This window comes from Hyperoodon ampullatus (genome assembly GCF_949752795.1).
Source record: "Hyperoodon ampullatus genome assembly, chromosome: 12".
NCBI classification, from domain to species: Eukaryota; Metazoa; Chordata; class Mammalia; order Artiodactyla; family Ziphiidae; genus Hyperoodon; species Hyperoodon ampullatus.
Genome location: NC_136925.1, coordinates 77880235 through 77903242, shown reverse-complemented (window position 1 = coordinate 77903242; position 23008 = coordinate 77880235). Strand labels below are relative to the sequence as shown.

Genomic DNA, 23008 nt, shown 5'->3' with positions numbered 1-23008 from the left:
ACTAGATTTTTTGGTGATGGCCATTCTGACTGGTGTGAGATGATATCTCATGGAGGTATGATTTGCATTTCTCTTATGATTAATGATGTTGAGCATTCTTTCATGTGTTTGTTGGCAGTCTGTATATCTTCTTTGGAGGAATGTCTATTTAGGTCTTCTGCCCATTTTTGGATTGGGTTGTTTGTTTTTTTGGTATTGAGCTGCATGAGCTGCTTATAAATTTTGGAGATTAATCCTTTGTCAGTGGCTTCGTTTGCAAATATTTTCTCCCATTCTGAGGGTTGTCTTTTGGTCTTGTTTATGGTTTCCTTTGCTGTGCAAAAGCTTTGAAGTTTCATTAGGTCCCATTTGTTTATTTTTGTTTTTATTTCCATTTCTCTAGGAGGTGGGTCAAAAAGGAACTTGCTGTGATTTATGTCATAGAGTGTTCTTCCTATGCTTTCCTCTAAGGGTTTGATAGTTTCTGGCCTCACATTTAGGTCTTTAATCCATTTTGAGCTTATTTTTGTGTATGGTGTTAGGGACTGATCTAATCTCATACTTTTACATGTGCCTGTCCAGTTTTCCCAGCACCACTTATTGAAGAGGCTGTCCTTTCTCCACTGTACATTCCTGTCTCCTTTATCAAAGATAAGGTGACCATATGTGCGTGGGTTTATCTCTGGGCTTTCTATCCCGTTCCATTGATCTATCTTTCCGTTTTTGTGCCAGTACCATACTGTCTTGATTACTGTAGCTTTGTAGTATAGTCTGAAGTCAGGGACCCTGACTCCTCCAGCTCCGTTTTTCGTTCTCAAGGTTGCTTTGGCTATTCGGGGTCTTTTGTGTTTCCATACAAATTGTGAAATTTTTTGTTCTAGTTCTGTGAAAAATGCCAGTGGTAGTTTGATAGGGATTGCATTGAATCTGTAGATTGCTTTGGGTAGTAGAGTCATTTTCACAATGTTGATTCTTTCAATCCAAGAACATGGTATATCTCTCCATCTATCTGTATCATCTTTCATTTCTTTCATCAGTGTCTTATAATTTTCTGCCTACAGGTATTTTGTATCCTTAGGTAGGTTTATTCCTGGATATTTTATTCTTTTTGTTGCAGTGGTAAATAGGAGTATTTTCTTAATTTCATTTTCAGGTTTTTCATCATTAGTGTACAGGAATGCCAGAGCTTTCTGTGCATTAATTTTGTATCCTGCTACTTTACCAAATTCATTGATTACCTCTAGTAGTTTTCTGGTACCATCTTTAGGATGCTCTATGTATAGTATCATGTCATCTGCAAACTATGACAGCTTTACTTCTTCTTTTCTGATTTGGATTTTTTTTTTCTTTTCTTCTCTGATTGCTGTGGCTAAAACTTCCAAAACTATCTTGAATAAGAGTGGAGAGAGTGGGCAACCTTGTCTTGTTCCTAATCTTAGTGGAAATGCTTTCAGTTTTTCACCATTCAGGATGATGTTGGCTGTGGGTTTGTCATATTTGGCCTTTATTATCTTGAAGAAAGTTCCTCTATGCCTACTTTCTGGAGGGTTTTTATCAAAAATGGGTGTTGAATTTTGTCGAAAGCTTTCTCTGCACCTATTGAGATGACCATATGGTTTTTCTCCTTCAGTTTGTTAATATGGTGTATCACATTGATTGATTTGCGTATATTGAAGAATCCTTGCATTCCTGGAATAAACCCCACTTGATCATGGTGTATGATCCTTTTAATGTGCTGTTGGATTCTGTTTGCTACTATTTTGTTGAGGATTTTTGCATCTATGTTCATCCGTGTTATTGGCCTGTAGTTTTCTTTCTTTGTGACATCCTTGTCTGGTTTTGGTATCAGGGTGATGGTGGCCTCTTAGAATGAGTTTCGGAGTGTTCCCCCCTCTGCTATATTTCGGAAGAGTTTGAGAAGGATAGGTGTTAGCTCTTCTCTAAATGTTTGCTAGAATTCGCCTGTGAAGCCATCTGGTCCTGGGCTTTTGTTTGTTGGAAGCTTTTTAATCACAGTTTCAATTTCAGTGCTTGTGATTGGTCTGTTCATACTTTCTATTTCTTCCTGATTCAGTCTTGGCTGGTTGTGCATTTCTAAGAATTTGTCCATTTCTTCCAGGTTGTCCATTTTATTGGCATAAAGTTGCTTGTAGTAATCTCTCATGATCCTTTGTATTTCTGCAGTGTCAGTTGATACTTCTCCTTTTTCATTTCTAATTCTATTGATCTGAGTCTTCTCCCTTTTTTTCGTGATGAGTCTGGCTAATGGTTTATCAATGTTGTTCATCTTCTCAAAGAACCAGCTTTTAGTTTTCCTGATCTTTGCTATCGTTTCCTTCATTTCTTTTTCATTTATTTCTGAACTGATCTTTATGATTTCTTTCCTTCTGCTAACTTTGGGGTTTTTTTTGTTCGACTATATTTTGGTAATCTTTTTTTTTTATTACTATCTGCTTTATAACAAAGTGAATCAGTTATACATATATATCTGTTCCCATATCCCTTCCCTCTTGCATCTCCCTCTCTGCCACCCTCCCTGTCCCACCCCCCCAGGCGGTCACAAAGCACCGAGCTCATCGCCCTGTGCTATGCGGCTGCTTCCCACTAGCAATCTACCTTACGTTTGGTAGTGTATATATGTCCATGCCTCTCTCTCGCTTTGTCACAGCTTACCATTCCCCCTCCCCATATCCTCAAGTCCATTCTCAAGTAGGTCTGTGTGTTTATTCCTGTTCTACCGCTAGGTTCTTCATGACATTTTTTTGTCTTAAATTCCATATATATGTGTTAGCATACGGTATTTGTCTTTCTCTTTCTGACTTACTTCACTCTGTATGACAGACTGTAGGTCTATGCACCTCATTACAAGTAGCTCAGTTTCGTTTCTTTTTATGGCTGAGTAATATTCCATTGTATATATGTGCCACATCTTCTTTATCCATTCATTGGATGATGGACACTTAGGTTTTTTCCATCTCCGGGGTATTGTAAATACAGCTGCAATGAACATTTTGGTACATGACCCTTTTTGAATTATGGTTTTCTCAGGGTATATGCCCAGTAGTGGGATCGCTGAGTCATATGGTAGTTCTATTTGTAGTTTTTTAATGAACCTCCATACTGTTCTCCATAGGGGCTGTACCAATTCACATTCCCACCAGCAGTGCAAGAGTGTTCCCTTTTCTCCACACCCTCTCCAGCATTTATTGTTTCTAGAATTTTTGATGATGGCCATTCTGACTGGTGTGAGATGATATCTCATTGTAGTTTTGATTTGCATTTCTCTTATGATTAATGATGTTGAGCATTCTTTCATGTGTTTGTTGGCAGTCTGTGTATCTTCTTTGGAGAAATGTCTATTTAGGTCTCCTGCCCATTTTTGGATTGGGTTGTTTGTTTTTTTGGTATTGAGCTGCATGAGCTGCTTATAAATTTTGGAGATTAATCCTTTGTCAGTTGCTTCATTTGCAAATATTTTCTCCCATTCTGAGGGTTGTCTTTTGGTCCTGTTTATGGTTTCCTTTGCTGTGCAAAAGCTTTGAAGTTTCATTAGGTCCCATTTGTTTATTTTTGTTTTTATTTCCATTTCTCTAGGAGGTGGGTCAAAAAGGAACTTGCTGTGATTTATGTCATAGAGTGTTCTGCCTATTTTTTCCTCTAAGGGTTTGATAGTTTCTGGCCTCACATTTAGGTCTTCAATCCATTTTGAGCTTATTTTTGTGTATGGTGTTAGGGAGTGATCTAATCTCATACTTTTACATGTCCCTGTCCAGTTTTCCCAGCACCACTTATTGAAGAGGCTGTCCTTTCTCCACTGTACATTCCTGCCTCCTTTATCAAAGATAAGGTGACCATATGTGCGTGGGTTTATCTCTGGGCTTTCTATCCCGTTCCATTGATCTATCTTTCCGTTTTTGTGCCAGTACCATACTGTCTTGATTACTGTAGCTTTGTAGTATAGTCTGAAGTCAGGGAGCCTGACTCCTCCAGCTCCGTTTTTCGTTCTCAAGGTTGCTTTGGCTATTCGGGGTCTTTTGTGTTTCCATACAAATTGTGAAATTTTTTGTTCTAGTTCTGTGAAAAATGCCAGTGGTAGTTTGATAGGGATTGCATTGAATCTGTAGATTGCTTTGGGTAGTAGAGTCATTTTCACAGCGTTGATTCTTTCAATCCAAGAACATGGTATATCTCTCCATCTATTTGTATCATCTTTCATTTCTTTCATCAGTGTCTTATAATTTTCTGCCTACAGGTCTTTTGTCTCCTTAGGTAGGTTTATTCCTAGATATTTTATTCTTTTTGTTGCAGTGGTAAATAGGAGTGTTTTCTTAATTTCATTTTCAGATATTTCATCATTAGTGTACAGGAATGCCAGAGCTTTCTGTGCATTAATTTTGTATCCTGCTACTTTACAAAATTCATTGATTAGCTCTAGTTGTTTTCTGGTAGCATCTTTAGGATTCTCTATGTCTAGTATCATGTCATCTGCAAACAGTGACAGCTTTACATCTTCTTTTCTGATTTGGATTCCTTTTTTTTCCTTTTCTTCTCTGATTGCTGTGGCTAAAACTTCCAAAACTATGTTGAATAGGAGCGGTGAGAGTGTGCAGCCTTGTCTTGTTCCTGATCCTAGTGGAACTGGTTTCAGTTTTTCACCATTGAGGACGATGTTGGCTGTGGGTTTGTCGTATATGGCCTTTATTATGTTGAAGAAAGTTCCCTCTATGCGTACTTTCTGGAGGGTTTTTATCATAAATGGGTGTTGAATTTTGTCAAAAGCTTTCTCTGCATCTATTGAGATGATCATATGGTTTTTCGCCTTCGTTTTGTTAATGTGGTGTATCATGTTGATTGATTTGCGTATATTAAAGAATCCTTGCATTCCTGGAATAAACCCCACTTTATCATGGTGTATGATCCTTTTAATGTGCTGTTGGATTCTGTTTGCTACTATTTTGTTGAGGATTTTTGCATGTATGTTCGTCAGTGATACTGGCCTGTAGTTTTCTTTCTTTGTGACATCCTTGTCTGGTTTTGGTATGAGGGTGATGGTGGCGTCGTAGAATGAGTTTGGGAGTGTTCCTCCCTCTGCTATATTTCGGAAGAGTTTGAGAAGGACAGGTGTTAGCTCTTCTCTAAATGTTTGCTAGAATTCGCCTGTGAAGCCATCTGGTCCTGGGCTTTTGTTTGTTGGAAGCTTTTTAATCACAGTTTCAATTTCAGTGCTTGTGATTGGTCTGTTCATACTTTCTATTTCTTCCTGATTCAGTCTTGGCTGGTTGTGCATTTCTAAGAATTTGTCCATTTCTTCCAGGTTGTCCATTTTATTGGCATAAAGTTGCTTGTAGTAATCTCTCATGATCTTTTGTATTTCTGCAGTGTCCGTTGTTACTTCTCCTTTTTCATTTCTAATTCTATTGATTTGAGTCTTCTCCCTTTTTTTCTTGATGAGTCAGGCTAATGGTTTATCAATTTTTTTTATCTTCTCCAAGAACCAGCTTTTAGTTTTATTGATCTTTGCTGTCGTTTCCTTCATTTCTTTTTCATTTATTTCTGATCTGATCTTTATGATTTCTTTCCTATTGCTAACTTTGGGGGTTTTTTGTTCTTCTTTCTCTAATTGCTTTAGGTGCAGGGTCAGGTTGTTTACTCGAGATGTTTCCTGTTTCTTAAGGTGGGATTGTATTGCTATAAACTTCCCCCTTAGAACTGCTTTTGCTGCGTCCCATAGGTTTTGGGTCGTCGTGTCTCCATTGTCATTTGTTTCTAGGTATTTTTTTATTTCCTCTTTGATTTCTTTAGTGATCACTTCGTTATTAAGTAGTGTATTGTTTAGCCTCCATGTGTTTGTATTTTTAACAGATCTTTTCCTGTAATTTATATCTAGTCTCATAGCGTTGTTGTCGGAAAAGATACTTGATACAATTTCAATTTTCTTAAATTTACCAAGGCTTGATTTGTGACCCAAGATATGATCTATCCTGGAGAATGTTCCATGAGCACTTGAGAAAAATGTGTATTCTGTTGTTTTTGAATGGGATGTCCTATAAATATCAATTAAGTCCATCTTGTTTAATGTATCATTTAAAGCTTGTGTTTCCTTATTTATTTTCATTTTGGATGATCTGTCCATTGGTCAAAGTGGGGTGTTAAAGTCCCCTACTATGAATGTGTTACTGTTGATTTCCCCTTTTATGGCTTTTAGTATTTTCCTTATGTACTGAGGTGCTTCTATGTTGGGTGCATAAATATTTACAATTGTTATATCTTCTTCTTAGATCGATCCCTTGATCGTTATGTAGTGTCCTTCTTTGTCTCTTCTAGTAGTCTTTATTTTAAAGTCTATTTTGTCTGATATGAGAATTGCTACTCCAGCTTTCTTTTGGTTTCCATTTGCATGAAATATCTTTTTCCATCCCCTCACTTTCAGTCTGTATGTGTCTCTAGGTCTGAAGTGGGTCTCTTGTACACAGCATAGATATGGTTCTTGGTTTTGTATCCATTCAGCTAGTGTGTGTCTTTTGGTGGGAGCATTTAATCCATTTACATTTAAGGTACTTATTGATATGTATGTTCCTATTCCCATCTTCTTAATTGTTTTGTGTTTGTTATTATAGGTCTTTTCCTTCTGTTGTGTTTCTTGCCTAGAGAAGACTCTTTAGCATTTGTTGTAAAGCTGGTTTGGTGGTGCTGAACGCTCTCAGCTTTTGCTTGTCTGTAAAGGTTTTATTTTCTCCATCAAATCTGAATGAGATCCTTGCTGGGTAGAGTAATCTTGGTTGTAGGTTTTTCTCCTTCATCACTTTAAATATGTCCTGCCGGTCCCTTCTGGCTTGCAGAGTTTCTGCTGAAAGATCAGCTGTTAACCTGACGGGGATTCCCTTTTGTGTTATTTGTTGTTTTTCCCTTGCTGCTTTTAATATGTTTTCTTTGTATTTAATTTTTGACAGGTTGATTAATATGTGTCTTGGCGTGTTTCTCCTTGGAATTATTCCGTATGGGACTCTGTGTGCTTCCTGGACTTGATTAACTATTTCCTTTCCCATATTAGGGAAGTTTTCAACTATAATCTCTTCAAATATTTTCTCAGTCCCTTTCTTTTTCTCTTCTTCTTCTGGAACCCCTATAATTCGAATGTTGGTGCGTTTAATGTTGTCCCAGAGGTCTCTGAGACTGTCCTCAGTTCTTTTCATTCTTTTTTCTTTATTCTGCTCTGCAGTAGTTATTTCCACTATTTTATCTTCCACGTCACTTATCCGTTCTTCTGCGTCAGTTATTCTGCTATTGATCTCTTCTAGAGTATTTTTAATTTCATTTATTGTGTTGTTCATCTTTGCTTGTTTCATCTTTAGTTCTTCTAGGTTCTTGTTAAATGTTTCTTGCATTTTCTCTATTCTATTTCCAGGATTTGGGATCATATTTACTATCATTACTCTGAATTCTTTTTCAGGTAGGCTGCCTGTTTCCTCTTCATTTGTTAGGTCTTGTGGGTTTTTATCTTGCTCCTTCACCTGCTGTGTGTTTTTTTGTCTTCTCATTTTGCTTATCTTGCTGTGTTTGGGGTCTCCTTTTTGCAGGCTGCAGGTTCGTAGTTCCCGTTGTTTTTGGTGTCTGTCCCCAGTGGCTAAGGTTGGTTCAGTGGGTTGTGTAGGCTTCCTGGTGGAGGGGACTAGTCCCTGTGTTCTAGTGGATGAGGCTGGATCTTGTCTTTCTGGTGGGCATGTCCACGTCTGGTGGTGTGTTTTGGGGTGTCTGTGGACTTATTATGATTTTAGGCAGCCTCTCTGCTAATGGGTGGGGTTGTGTTCCTGTCTTGCTAGTTGTTTGGCATAGCGTGTCCAGCACTGTAGCTTGCTGGTCGTTGAGTGAAGCTGGGTGTTGGTGTTGAGATGGAGATCTCTGGGAGATTTTCGCCATTTGATTATTATGTGGAGCTGGGAGGTCTCTTGTGGACCCGTGTCCTGAAGTTGGCTCTCCCACTTCAGAGGCACAGCACTGACTCCTGGCTGCAGCATCAAGGGCCTGTTATCCACACGGCTCAGAATAAAAGGGAGAAAAAGTAGAAAGAAAGAAAGGGAGGGAGGGAGGGAAAGAGAGAGAGAGAGAGGGAGGGAGGGAAGGAGAGAGAGAGAATAAAAGAAAATAAAGTAAGGTAAAATAAAATAGTTATTAAAATAAAAAATAATTAAGAAAAATATTTATAAAAAACGGACAGATAGAACTCTAGGACAAATGGTGAAAGCAAAGCTATACAGACAAAATCTCACACAGAAGCACACACATACACACTCACAAAAAGAGGAAAAGGGGAAAAAATCATAAATCTTGCTCTCAAAGTCCACCTCCTCAATTTGGGATGATTCGTTGTCTATTCAGATATTCCACAGGTACAGGGTACATCAAGTTGATTGTCGAGATTTCATCCGCTGCTTCTGAGGCTGCTGGGAGAGATTTCCCTGTCTCTTCTTTGTTCGCACAGCTCCTGGGGTTCAGCTTTGGATTTGGCCCCGCCTCTGCGTGTAGGTCGCCAGAGGGCGTCTGATCTTCGCTCAGACAGGACGGGCTTAAAGGAGCCGCTGATTCGGGGGCTCTGGCTCACTCAGGCCGGGGGGGAGGGAGGGGCACGGAGGCGGGGCGAGCCTGCGCCGGCAGAGGCCGGCGTGACATTGCACCAGCCTGAGGCGCGCCATGCGTTCTCCCGGGGAAGTTGTCCCTGGATCCCGGGACCCTGGCAGTGGCGGGCTGCACAGGCTCCCGGAAGGGAGGTGTGGATAGTGACCTGTGCTCGCACACAGGCTTCTTGGTGGCGGCAGCAGCAGCCTTAGCATCTCATGCCCATCTCTGGGGTCCGCTCTGTTAGCCGCAGCTCGCGCCCGTCTCTGGAGCTCCTTTAAGCGGCGCTCTTAATCCCCTCTCCTCGCGCACCAGAAAAGTCTCTTGCCTCTTCGGCAGGTCCAGACCTTTTCCCGGACTCCCTCCCGGCCAGGCGTGGTGCACTAACCCCTTCAGGCTGTGTTCACGCAGCCAACCCCAGTCCTCTCCCTGGGATCTGACCTCCAAAGCCGGAGCCTCAGCTCTCAGCCCCCGCCCGCCCTGGCCGCCGAGCAGACAAGCCTCTCCGGCTGGTGAGTGCTGGTCGGCACCGATCCTCTGTGCGGGAATCTCTCCACTTTGCCCTCCGCACCCCTGTGGCTGCGCTTTCCTCTGCGGCCCCGAAGCTTCCCTCCTCCGCCACCCGCAGTCTCTGCCCGCGAAGGGGCTTTTAGTGTGTGGAAACCTTTCCTCCTTCACGGCTCCCTCCCACTGGTGCAGGTCCTGTCCCTATCCTTTTGTCTCTGTTTATTCTTTTTGCTTTTGCCCTACCCAGGTACGTGGAGACTTTCTTGACTTTTGGGAGGTCTGAGGTCTTCTGCCAGTTTTCAGTAGGTGTCCTGTAGGAGTCGTTCCACATGTAGATGTATTTCTGATGTATTTGTGGGGAGGAAGGTGATCTCTGCATTTAACTCTTCCACCATCTTCCCCCTTTCTCAACACCCAAGTTTTGTATTGGGTTGGCCAAAAAGTTCGTTCGGGCTTTTGCGTAGCATCTTACGGTTGTAAAATTGTAAACATCCAACCGACTATGTCCCAGCTGCTGATGTGACATCACTGATAGACATCTCAGACCTATCAGGGACAGAACTGAGCTCTTGACTTTCCCCACACCAGTTCTCCCCAGTTTCGCAGTGTCCATTAACGGCAAACTCATCCTGCCATTTGGTGGACCCTGGATCTTACAAAACATCCTTGACTCCATACCCAAGAGCCATTCAATCAACACAACAAATCCTTTTGTTTCTAAACTTAAGAATAAATCAAGTATCCTACCATCTGAGCCCCTCTACTGCTTACTCTGGCTGAAGACCTCTAGAATGTAAACGGCACAAGGGCAAGGATTTCTGTCTTGTTAATTGCCAATTCTCCTGTGCCAGGAATGGTGCCTAGCTTATTGTAGACGTATGATAAATATTTGTTGAATGAATTCAGAAGCTGCTTTTGAGTATATAAAATAACAATAATACATTACCTTTACCTGATTAAAAGTATAATTTTGTCCTTTTTTAAGAGACTGTCATTTTAAGTAATTTTGCAACTCTTTAGTTTTATGATCTTGATGTAATATTAATATCTACCATTTATAAACTGCTTCCTGTATGCTAAGTACTGTTGAGGTACTTAATTCTTAAAACAAGCCTCTGAGATAACAGAAATCCTAATTTTACAGGTGAGAAAACTAAGCTCCAGAGAAGTTAAATAACTTGACTAAGGTCCATAATATGAGTAAGTAGCAGGAATGTGGGATTCAGGCCCAGAATATTGTGATTTTTGAAACCCTTATACACTCATAGCCCTGCCCTGCCCCCATTTAGAACAGAATGTGTTTTTAAGTCTCATTATAATGAGTCGTTCCTTTCAGTGGTAGTCTGGAGTAAGCTGTGCAAACAAATGAACTCTGACATCTCTGTAGCTTTACATATAAACATTTGCTTCTCACTCATGCCAAGTTCATGAGTGATTGCAGAGTAGCTGGCCGGTGACTCAGCAGTCCCATCTGTTTTCTTTAAAATGTTTTTATTTATCTGTTTTTAAGAAAAAATTACATGTGATTCCCTTAGTGTGTTTTTCTTAGCGATGATACTCTGGATAGTCAAGACAAGCTTTTCTTTTTCTTCTCAAAGAATCGGTAGTTTGACTGAATATTTGAGAAGTAATAACAATACCAAACCTTTGTGGGAAGTAGTTCTCCAGACCTGCGTCTCTCACCCCTGCCCACACGTGAGCATCACCTAGCTTTAGAAAAGCCCTGAGGTCCAGGCCCCTCCCAGTGGCTCTTAATTCAGTTGTCAGGGATGATGCCCAGTCATTGTGTGTTTAAAATGCCACCCACTTAATTCCAGTGAAAAGTTAAGGTTCTCATTTTAAAAAAACAGCAGCGTCTTTTCTCATTTGCTTTTTCTCTTCAACCTTGAAAATAAATAAAGTTCAGAGTAAGATTAAGATAGTTACCTGTTCCAGTCCCACAAATTTAAAGTGATTGACTTAATCTTAAAATCATGTTTTTCTTCCGACTCAGTTGTGGGAAATTAACAGTATCGGCTATGAGCACAATCAGTGCATTATTTCCTCCATCTTTATGGTTATTTTAGTTTTAAAATAATGCTTTAGGCTGCCCGAAGGCTTTATCTTTTAGAGTTGGTAGTTTGTAGACTAGTTGATGATAGTGAGGACCGTGTTAAAAATGAAGATGACTATTCTCTGGTTGCTGTGTGTTCCCAAATGTCTAAAGGGGCCATCCTGGCTCCGATGGCTCTGTGCAAGTCGTGTATGTTTCTGCTTGTAGGTTGCACTGCCATTTGCTCTATTGTTTATTTGTTTTGACAACATTTTGTTGCTCCTTTTTATGTCTTCATGTGAAAGGATCTTGAGGATTTGTTTTCTATGTCTTTATCACATTATTTTAGAATATTAAGACTGTCTTAGATTTTGTGGCGACACTTGGCAGATCAGCCTAGTTTTTCAACCTCGTAAATAATGTAAGTATGTATTTGCTGTGGCCTCACCATTGCATTCTCTTTGCACAATTATTTTGAAGAGCAGGACTTTTTTTAAAAACATCCTCACTTATTGGTAGTAGCTCAGATAGTGGGCTGAACACCCCTCGTCTAGGCCTGGCTCTCAGCTCACCACTCTCTCCTCCTCTTCCCTTCCTCTTTGTCTTCCTTCCCTGTGACTCTCTCTCTCTGCCCACTGGGTCTCCTACATTTCCGCCCCTGCCCACACTCTAGGGTCCTGGGTGGGTTCATGTGGACTTTGTGATGTTGCCAAATTAGAGAGCTTGCATCAGTTTTAATCATTTCTCTTATTTATTTTTATATCTCCGGTTACATACATAGGAGGTCCCCCAAACCTCCATGAGTTAAACTAGTAAAATCAGCATGTAAAGGAGGAGATCCAGTAGCTATGGCATTCATCTTTAAAAAGACACAGTGTCTTTCAAGTCAGAAACAGGAAAAGCAGGACAACATGAACACATTTAAAGAATAGCTGTGCAAATGGAGAGCTGGCCTGGGTACTGAGATCACACGGCCTAGGAGCATCTGCTACCCCGTACCTTGTGCCAGTGAGTGGCCAGTGACCACTGCAGCATCGTCTGTATGAGTTTGTTCCCATTCCGTGCCTCTGCACAACCCTCTCAGCATAACAGAGCTTGTTAGGTGGTTTTTATAGGAAGGGGATGTACTGACTAGTCAACTTGAGTGTCTCTTTGGCAGTTAGGACTCATTATGAATGAATGTATTTGCATTCATAATTGTTTATCAATCTTTTCACAATAGTAATAGTAATATTTATAGCGGCAGCAATTGAGTACCTTGTGAGTTTGCTTGGACTGAAACCATCCCCGAGGAGTTTTCCTGTGCTGTGGATGAGAAACCGGAGGTCCTGCCCTCGCTCTCGCCCCCTGGGCTGCTACAGCACGGCTCCTCCCCTGGCAGGGACCTCCCCCACCCGCACAGAGGGGGGCACAGTCCTGGCACAGTTAACACAGGCGCCTCCAGGTGCCGCCCTTTCACAGACACCGAAGTCATGGTTTGTGGGAAAGGTCCCGGTTTCAGAAAGGTGTTTTCCCTGTGCTCATTCGGGAACTGCAGGCTAAGATAACAGAAAATCCTAATCCAGCGTTTGTGAGTTCTTGTCTCTCTTGTACTTTGTTTAGAATTAAGTGTTCACATCCCTGAAATTTTCTCCTTTCTTGGGACCAAGAGACGCTCATTCATCTCGTTGTTGTCGCTAGTAGGCATAATTTACATACATACCTGTATTTACATATACAACATACACAGTAAAAAGCTCTCTCCATCCTCTCCCCTCACCCTGGGCACCTCTTAGGCTTATTGCTCATCCTGCTGTCAGCTCACCCTGTCATTCTCTTACATGCTTGTGCTCTGAGAGGAAACACTGACAGTTTAAAATCTGTTCTTTTTGTATGATTCCAAGGAGGAAAAGAGAAAAACCATTCAGACATCTGTGGGAGACAAAAGGTGTGGTGGAACATCTGCAGAAATTAATATTGTTTCAATAACAAACACAAATTGTAAACTTTAAAGAAAGAACTATAGGTCCTGACAGTCTTCATGGAATACCTTGGTTTGGAATACCTGGAATGTTGTTGGAGTGTTTTGAGTTGTAAGGTTTTACGGCGGAAATTCTGTCCTTAAATTGGGCTTGGGACGAGAATTATGGGCAGAATAAAACAGTTCTAGGAAATGTGATCTACATGTTTGTAAATATTTTGTTTTTCTACAAGATGCATAATTATAATAGCATAGGCAGCAGTGACATGCAACTGCTCCCCTTATTGGGGGGAAGTTGTAACTGCAGGGCCCATGACATTCTAATGGAGACTGTCCTTAGCTCGGCATAGGACCCTGAGGAGTAACTAGACACTGGTGGGTGGAGGGACCAAGCATCCCCCAGCGTGCTCAGCTTACTCTCATCTCCCCTGACACTGAATGTGACTCTCCCAAACTCCTGACCCCGTGTTCCATCAGGTGGTGCTGGCCACCTCAGAATCGCTGGACCCTTCCCACTCCCGTCTGCACAGGTCTGTCTGAGACAAGTACCACCTGGACTGTGAAGCCTTCTTGTGTTGTTCTTGGAGTCTTTCTGATTATTCCCTGGAGTCATTCTTTGTTCTCATCATTTCTTCTACAGTCTCCCAGTTATGGTTATATCTTGGCTAAGTAAACTGTAACTTCCTAATCATTTTTCCTCTCCACTGGCTTATCCTTTAATGGTCTTGAACACCATGGGAGCTGTTGAAGACCCTTTCTTAGGTAATGGCCAGTATTGTTTCTGTACCTTTTCATACGGTAGTTACTGAGCTCTTTGGCATATTATGATCATCTCGAAGTCAGAAACTGGGCTGTACAGTCTTTGGTGTTCCCTGTACCATGTTGATTCACGGCCCGAGTTAGCAATATCTAATATTTAAGATTGAATAGCTTCTTACCCCAGTTCTCTTATGAGTCCACAGTGCTGCTCTGAGCTCATAACCAGTCATGTCCTAGACATCCTGGCCTGGGAAATGGGACATCCGCCTCCAGCCTGCCTGTAGCCAAGGCTGTTCATGTTGAGAAGCATAACCTTAGCTTTGTGCAGCATTGACCTGATAGTGGATTGGAGAGGCAAATACTTAAAGTCACTATAAATCCTCTAATTTAAAATTCTAGTAGGTCATTTTGGTATACTGATAGGCTGAGTTTGGAGAGGGGCTGGCAACATTTAAACTAGAATTTTTAAGTGCATCTAGTGCCTATGTACTGATCTCTTTTTTGTAATCAAACCCTTTAATGGACTTAAAACTCAAGGAAAAATAATGGTTGTAATTTTAAATAAGCATTCATTTATGAGTAAGAAGCATTTTTGTATGTTACCATAGTTACTGAGCAGCTTTCCTGTGGTTCTAGAGAAAATGGGCTCTGTCACACAGAGTAACTCTGAGAAGTGCGTTTGGAGGCAGGAGTAGAAAAAAGGGTGGTACAGGTTTCCCAGAGAAACAGGACATGTTACAGGAAGAGCCTTTTTGACGCCGAGTTTTATGTGGTCCTCCACTAAATAGTAACTATTTGATTGTGAGTAGAAATTTTCTTTTATCCGAAAGACACTATTAGCTGACTTAACTGGGTATCAAACTTATAATCAAACTTTAGAAGTCTACTGCTACAGTGTACACAGGGTGCTGCTGTATTTATATGGGGTTTTAAAACTTTATTTAAATAAAAACATTAGACATTGCCTGTATTTGCAAACATCAACTGTATCTCAAAGGAATAAAATCAGGCAAATAAAGATGAGGCCAAAATTTTAAATCCAAAGAATCTGGAAGTGGCAGTTTCTGTACTGGAAGGAGAATGCATCTATCCCTGTTTTTGTGCCTTTGGTCTTAATAGTATTTGAACATTAGAATTTTGATAATATTTCATGGGTTTAGGGTTGGGTAGGGTTTAATTTTATCTCATAATTTACTAAAAGATTATTTTCTCTGGAGACTGGTGGGCTGCTCACTGTGGAAGAATCCTGTCAGAACTGACTAACTTGGAAGGATTGGATTGAAAGGGTTGAAGGACCTGAGTCATAGAGGGCTGGCGGAGCGAGAGGTGGGACAGGAATGCCAGTGAGTGCACACAGCGGAAAGGGGCGGGGCGAAGGCAAGAGAACGGTCTAGAACAGCTGAGTTCACAGCTGTTTTTCCTTCCCCAGAAGTGCTCTCACGTGAAGCACCTTTCATCCCTCCCTAGAGGGGTGCTCCTGTCCACTTAACCCCGAGTCCCCTCCCCAGCCCCACGTGCTCTCCAGGGACTCTCCTCTCTGTACTGACCACAGACCTCTCTGGGACCCCTGGACCCTGTTCCATGGTGTTTTTGTGATGGTCTAAGGAAAGTCCCAGCCTTTTAACCAAAACACTTACTTTCCCACAGGAATTATTTGTTAGTGAACTTGGAGAAACACATAGAACACAATCTGAAAAACTATTAAAATTTAATAAGAACATTGAGATGGTCACTCTCTGCAGTGGAATAACAGCTCTTCCACCAAAGGTGTATAATCGTCACTAAAATAGTCTGAAGGCTGAGGGACATTTCGGGGAGCATTTTCAGGCGGAAAGTCCTCTCCATTGGCAGTTTTCACTCGACTGCTTAGAACACTCCCAGCGTTTGCCAGCCTCAGTGACTGACGATGGGGAGGAGGTCTGGTGGGGCCACTCGTGGTGAGGCGGCTCAGACCCCACAAGAGAAACGCCACTCACACCGCTGGAAGCCCGTCCCGGTTGGCCGTCTTTGGTCCGTCTCATCCACACAGTCTCACGTCATACGCCAGTATTTTCCCTCCAACCTAAAAACAAAAACAAAACAAAAACTTCCCCATCCTCATATATTACAGGCCCATTTTAAGGAGTTTTGTAGCCACAAGGATCTTTAGGAGCGAGTCCTCCCAAGAGAACACGATAACCCCTATGGAATTTGAAAATACAGAATTCCTTCTGAAAAGCAGTGGTACAACCCGCACTTCATAAATTGCTGTACTTGCTTAGCCTTTGTAGAGTCTGTGTGATGTTCTGAGTAGCAAGTTTAGCAATAATCCCTTAGCGACCAAAGCTTTTGTAAATTATGAATACACTTCCCATTTCCTAGACCATGGTCTCTGTCAGGCTTTCGCGGGGGCGATAACTGCTTTGACTCCATTTCTCCGTTAGTCTTTACTTTCAGTAATTTTCTATTGTTATTTTGAATATATCCTTGTGAATCACCTTGAGTCCATTTTTAGAATAGGGCAGCGTATAAATCTCTTATCAGATATGCCTGAAAAGTTTTATTTTCTGATGAAGAATTTCAGCCACCGGCTAGCAGCTTGACACTTAAACAGTAATATTTTTGGTGGTTTCCATTCTATTTGGATCCTGCCTGTGCCTCTTGGGGCATTTAAAGTCGCTACCAGAAAGTTACGTGGCCGTGCAGACAACGAGTATGAATTCAGTCCAGCTGATTAATCAGTGCCTCCGACACTCTGGGGAGTTTAGCGCTGAGTGGTCCCTGGGGGCCCATCTGCCGTGTCTCTCTGGTTTGAAGTCCAGCCTTATAGTCAGAACTGCGGCTGCAGCTTATCTTCTACTCATTCAAAAGCTAAATAAAATACTCTAATGCTATCTGTTATCTGCCTACTGACTTTAATGATTATTTGGATCTTAAAAGGCCACTGTAAAACTGCATTCTAAAATTAAGTGACTGTCAAGCACAGGCCTAGTGGATGTCATTACAGAACAGATGCAGCCACTGTGAGTTCTCTGCGGCAGCTCAGATGCAAGCGTAGCATCTTACACGCCTGGAGAAAAGGCAACTGACGTCCATGTAAAGGGTTGTTCGTGAATACCATGCTCTTGATGACCTGTCCTCCTGTGTTCTACAAAGATGAATCGTTTAATATATTACACCAGGCAGTAAAATATTTGTTTTCTGACCATGAAGGTGGACTCGGGGGTGGTGCATTTCACCCCCCTGACCCGGCCCAGGATAGAGCAGCCGTTCAGGCTGGTGGAGAAAGTCGTTCAGAATGCCTTTCAGTTCCGAAGGAAATACTGCCATCGAGGGCTTGGGTAAGAACGCTTTCTTTTCCTTTTCAGTAGCACTCTTTACAAACTCCTCAGTCACCTTCAAAGATTAAGGACTTTGTTTTTATGATTGTTCAATCTGCCTGTAAATATTACTCTTAGTTCAGATCCTGTGATGAACAAACCTTGATGGCCACTGAGGAGAAAGCAAAAGGTTGATTTAACCTCAGATGCCACCGAGAGGTTCTATTTGGTTTGATCGTGAGTACAAACTAAAACTGACATCGCACAGTTTATAGTGAGCCTGTACCGGGGAGGGCATGACCCCTCACTCAGGACTCAGACCGTCTGAACTGTTTTCAGTCTCGACACTTCTGGCACTAAGTGTGTGGTGTTTTCCCCAACACCGACAAACTCCCTAACTCTCCAGACAGCACCTGGGCGTCCTACAACTTAATTCTGGTCCTGTCACTCACTACCTGGCGTTAGCGCAGCCCCTCAGCTTATGGGCCCAGTGCCGCAAGGCTGTCCCCACTTCAGTCGCCAGTCGCAGGTTCCAGGTTGCCACTTGTATTTATAGCCATAAATCGGCAATTTCCACGATCCCGTTCATCTTCAGGTTCAGTAATTTGCTAGAATGGCTCACAGAACTCACTGTCATGTATCAATTTTAAAGGCTATGACTCAGGAACTACCAAACGGAAGAGAGGCACAGGGCATCATATGGGGAGCAGGGTGCACAGCGCTTCCGTGCCCTCTCAAGGTTTCTCACCCTCCCAGCCCCTCAGTGTGTTCACCAACCCCGAAGCTCTCCGAACCCCATCGTTTGGGGGTTTTATGGAAGCTCCATTACCTAAGCAGCATTGATTAAATCATTGGCCTTTGGCGATGGAGCTCAGTTTTCCAGGAGTGGAGCTGAGAGAGGTCCATCCTTCAGTCACGTGGTTGGTTCCTCCTGCCACTGTTCCCCGTCCTGAAGCTTTCCAGGGGCCACCAGGAGTCGCCGCATTAGCACAGAGCCCAGGTGTGGTTGAAAGGGGCTTGTTACGAGTAAAAAAAGATGCTCCTGTCACCCCTGTCACTCAGGAAATGCCAAAGATTTTAGAAGCTCTGTCTGAAGAACCTGGGACAAAGACCAAGTATATATTTCCTACCATCACACGAGCTAGTGGGTTTTAAATGCTTTCTTTCCATCCAGTTGTTGTATCTCTTGAAGCTTTTAAAGACGTACTTAGAAGAAGGAAGCAAATATAACTTCTGAGTAGCCAAGACAGTGTCTCGAAGTATCCACACGAGCACGTTTCCATTCAGCGGCGGCTCCTGTGTTCTGCCGTGGGCGCTGCTCTGGCCAGGCCCTGAGGTACGTCCAGAAGCCCAGAGAGAGAAGGCGGCCTAAGGGTCTGCGGCCTGATGGCCCTGAAGTCACTGCAGCAACGTGTTACGTCCGGTGACAGCCTAGAAAGTGGGTAATTAGGCCCAACTGTAGTCTGTGTACGAAGGCAGGAAAGTGTATGTGTATTTTTAAAAGATTTTCATCTAATATAGTCAACTTTAGCTGTTTAAGGGGGTTCAGCTTTAGTGGCCTGTACTTCTTATTTTCTAAGAATAGCTCCTTTTCAGTTCTCTCATTCGTGAAGGGTCCCTTTAGCACATGAAACTACTTTAGGCACAGCTAGACAGCTGCATCCTGAATCCATTGGAATCCACAAAGCACGCTCTTGAGGATGTGAGAGGGCTGATGGAAGAAACCTCACCCTGCCGTTTGGTGGCTGTAGTTAGTCCAGTGTTCATACTTCAGCAGAGTTTCTGCTTCTCTAGTTGGGGACAGGGGTGCCACTGGTTTGTTCCTCGTGCTAATTAGAATGAAGGCACCCCCTGATACGCTGCAGCACCCCACCCAGCCCCCGCCAGGATGTACGACTTGGCAAGTAAAACACAAGCTGGCTTTCACACAGGATGTGACACGTACGGTTGTACATGATAGCCCTGATTCATGGAGGGAAAAAATTACAGAAAGTACATCCTACTTGTAGAAATCCTGGAATTGGCCTGAGCCCGGAGTTGGCCCTAGTGTTTCCAAGACAACCCCCCAGCTAAGTGATGGGCTCCCTTTACTTCACGTGCACAGTCCCCTATGCAGATACGGACCAAATCCTGTGACCCACTTTGACCTTTTGGTGTCCTTCAGTCACACCACACCACGAATCAGTCCCAGATCATAGTTAGAAACTATGGTCAGACCCCTGCTTGCCATGAAAGTGAACTCAGCGATGTCAGTCAGCTCACCCTGAGAATGTAGGGACACGCGGCTCCTGCTTGCGAGGACCATCGGCCTGTGAGAAGAAGTCAGTCTCCTCTCGCCACGATGCCTCCCGAGCCCTCTGAGACTTGAGAGAAGAAAATAAAATCCAGGTGTAGCTTTGCAATATTTCAGTCAGTCAGTCACTTGTACTATTCATTTTAAAACAATGATCTGATTTAGACGAAATTTAAAATGTATACTTTGAATCAATTTTAAAGATGCTTCAAATATCTTAAAGAGGAAAATAACTTTCCATTTTCACATGAACTGTTTTCTAACTTTGCAAAGAAAGGTCATTCTTTTGGGATGAAGAGATCCAAAGGCTGGTAAGTTCAAGTTACAGAGAATCAAAAGTGCACCAAAAATAATACGCAATTTTTATATTAAAATGTGAGGCACAGCAAACTTATGTTTCTTTAAGAATGCAACTGAGCATATGATAAAATTTACCTTCAAGATACATGTATTGATTGAGCTTTAGAAACTCTTTTCTCATGTGGACACACTGTGCAGGTCCGATTAGCTCTGCCTTCAGTGGTGGTTCATACCTGTTGCCTGGTGGTGTAAGCAGAGTCCTCCTCCACTGGCTTGGGGTCCTGCAGGGCCCTAGGGAGTGGAAGAAGAGCCTCTGCAAAGTTGTCAGTTGTCAGAACCATGCCGGTTTCAAATGAGGGTAGAAGGAAGCATGATGATTGGCAGAATTTAAGTAAAATTCTGACATTTTTCTCTTCCTTTCAGAATGTTATTCCCTGAAGCTCGGCGATTAGAAAGCACTGGGAAACTGTTACAGTCGGCAGATGTGGACCCTACTCTTCGACCCACCCAGCTCTCTGTCTTACATTTTAAGAGCCTCTGTGATGCATACCGAAAAATGTGTGATGAAGACCCACACCTCTTTGCTTACAATTTCAGAGAAGAACTCAAGCAAAAATCAGAAAAAAGGGGATGACAAGGAGAGTTACAGACTGTAGCTGCCACTTCAGGGGCTGGCAGCCGACTGGATGTCGATTTTCACAGTGTTGAACTTCTCATATGTGTGCTCCCCAGGTGTGACTTATTCCCCTTTTACAGCTTGGTAAAGAGAATAAATATCATCAAATAAGGTACAGTACAAGCTTTCTTTTAATATATATACTGCATAGATATGACATGTTTAGTATAAACAGCATCTATTACAACCTTACAAAAATGAAATATCTGCACACTGTACCCCCTAACCCACATTAGAATAATTTAAATATGCTTTAAATAAAGCAGAACCTAATAGCTCAAAGAAAATGCCCAGAGGATTGGAAAAAAATGACCTTTTAAAAGCTATTAATCACAATTTCCCCACCCTTTTCCACATAAATTAATTAGAACGCAGTTTCATTTTAAGGATTCTCTAAGTCATTTTGATACCTGCTCAAAAGGGATATAAACTAAGTAATTTACAAATTCTGACCAGTTTAATCTAGTTTTCTGATCCACAATAAATTAAAATAACTTAAATCTTTACAACTATTTGTGGGAAAATGTGTACTGCACAAAACCCAATAATGGAGTAGTTTTTCTGCAATTTCCATTTTACCCCCAGTTTAAAAGTGAAACCAGCAACTTAACCCAGATGTGGCTTGACCTGTATTATGCCTTTCCATGGCTCTCTGTTTCATAAAAACACTCCTCGTTGACCACCGACGTTAAGCTCTGGACGCTGAATTCTCGCTCGAGAACAGAGCTGAGATCAAGGTTGGCATTTTCCGACGGACTGTCCAGGGACTGGTGACGTATCTGTGCCTTCAGCAGAGTTCCCCTGTCCCTCTTGGTGCTGTTGGCTTTGCGTTTGATGGCGCAGAAGTGCCCCCGGACCAGCTTGGGCTGCCCGTCCTTGCCGGGCGGCTGTTCAGCTGGCCGAGCGTCCGGGCCCTCCGAGATCCTCAGTCTCTGGAACTGGAGCTCGATGTCTTTGGTAGGGCTGCCTTGCTTCCCAGTCTGGTGGTAGTCGTCCTCCTCGTCGTCGTCGCTCAGAATGTCGCTCTCTTTGATGAGACTGTCGGAGAAGTCGGCCAGGCCCTCGTGGGGGTGTTTCTGGGCGTCCTGTGTGCTCCCGGCCGGGGGGCAGCCGCTGCTCTGGGTGCCACTGCTCAGGCTGCCCTCATCCGAGTCCAGCGAGCTGCCCTTGCCTGGCTCCCCGGGCCACTCGCTGCTAGAGGAATTCTTAAGGACTTTTAAGGACCTGGATGAAGCTGCAGTGAGAAAAGCACATTTTCCCTTATGATACAGGAACCGATTCCACAATGCGTTAAGTTTTGCCTTGTAGGTTATCAGATTTAACATCTTAATTAAAGTTTTATCACCTCACTTCAATCCTGGGACTATCCTGGGACTTGGGGAAAAAAAAAATGTAGATACTGCAAATATGGACATTTTTTATTTATCTTTGTTTGAAATTTTAAGTTGGAATTTGGCATTTTTAGAGGACCAATTAATTACCAGAGCTTAATTACTGAGAACAATAAGCTATAAACTATCATAAGGGCTAGGATTCTTATTACTAATGAATAAATTTAAAAGTTAGTTTTACAGCTCATTAATGAATAAATTAGCTCTTGCTAATGAGTAAATTTAAAAGTTAGTTGCTAATAAAATCTAGGTTCCTTTCTTTCACTAAAGTACTTTATAGTTTGAGAACTAAGATTACACCATATTTCTCTGCCCACCTTCTCACCTGTTTATTTCCCTTGCCGCTCAATTAAAAGTACAAAAATGCTTTTCCTCATGAGAACTGTCTCTGTTGGAATTTCTAGCCAACTTTGAGATTTAATATGAATATTGAATCGTGTGTGTGTATAATTCCTTTCTCTTGGCTAGAAGGGAAAGGGGAGCTCAGTTGTGTTTCTGCAGACAACAATGTAGTTTTGATGGCTGCAGCTTATTTTGCCAGTAGAGGAAAAAATAGAAAATATATGGTAAATTTGAGGAGGTCAGACTGTGACCAAAAAGAAGAGATACATTTTGTAAGACTAAAAACTAGATCAGTGATATTAACAAAATAGTTAACATAGAAAGAAGGTTCTAAAAACTTAAGCTGAAATTTTAAAAACGGGCAGAAAGTTGAAGAACAGCATGATTTGGAATGTTTACCTGTGGACTTACTAAGAATGAGTATTAGCAAGCATTAGGTTTCTTGAGCTTAATTCACTGAGTATTGCCCTTCTAGAGGCCTCGCACTGTTCTGAGCACTGGGGATGCGGCAGTGAGCAGAACAGAGTCCTCTGACTCCTGTACATCTCAGTGAAAGAAAGACAGAAGACGGTAAGTGTAGACTGTGTCAGCAGGTGAAAGACGAAGGATTTGGATTGGGGGTGCTTATGTTTTATAAAAGGAGGTCTGGGACCGAGCATGTTTAGGCTTCTTAAAAGGAAATAAAATTGCCGCTACATTCTCATGTCACCCTATGTATCCGGTGTCTGGATCCGGTGTCTGGTTTAGGGCTTACAAAGCTACTGCTGATAATTTACAAAGTGATGACTTGCTGCTCTATCCTGAAAGCATACATCCTTGCAGAGGAGCTCGTCATGTTTTCCTGAATAAACCCAAGG

At 42.3% G+C, this 23008-nt stretch overlaps 2 protein-coding genes across 2 annotated transcripts in view; one reads left to right on the top strand and one right to left on the bottom strand.

The window, feature by feature from the left end:
- Positions 1-20527, top strand: part of TFB1M (transcription factor B1, mitochondrial) — a gene marked incomplete at its 5' end in the record, with an annotated part of 72091 nt that extends 51564 nt beyond the window's left edge. Inside the window, 2 exons of the mRNA XM_079716950.1 lie at positions 17043-17170; positions 20166-20527. Of these exons, the coding sequence (XP_079573076.1) occupies positions 17043-17170; positions 20166-20376 (339 nt within the window). The 3' untranslated portion in view covers positions 20377-20527. The remainder of the gene's footprint in view (positions 1-17042; positions 17171-20165) is intronic.
- A 523-nt stretch (positions 20528-21050) lies between these two features.
- The window catches only part of TIAM2 (TIAM Rac1 associated GEF 2), a gene marked incomplete at both ends in the record, with an annotated part of 110653 nt that continues 108695 nt past the window's right edge, over positions 21051-23008 (bottom strand). Inside the window, one exon of the mRNA XM_079716560.1 lies at positions 21051-21652. Coding sequence (XP_079572686.1) covers positions 21051-21652 — 602 coding nt within the window. The remainder of the gene's footprint in view (positions 21653-23008) is intronic.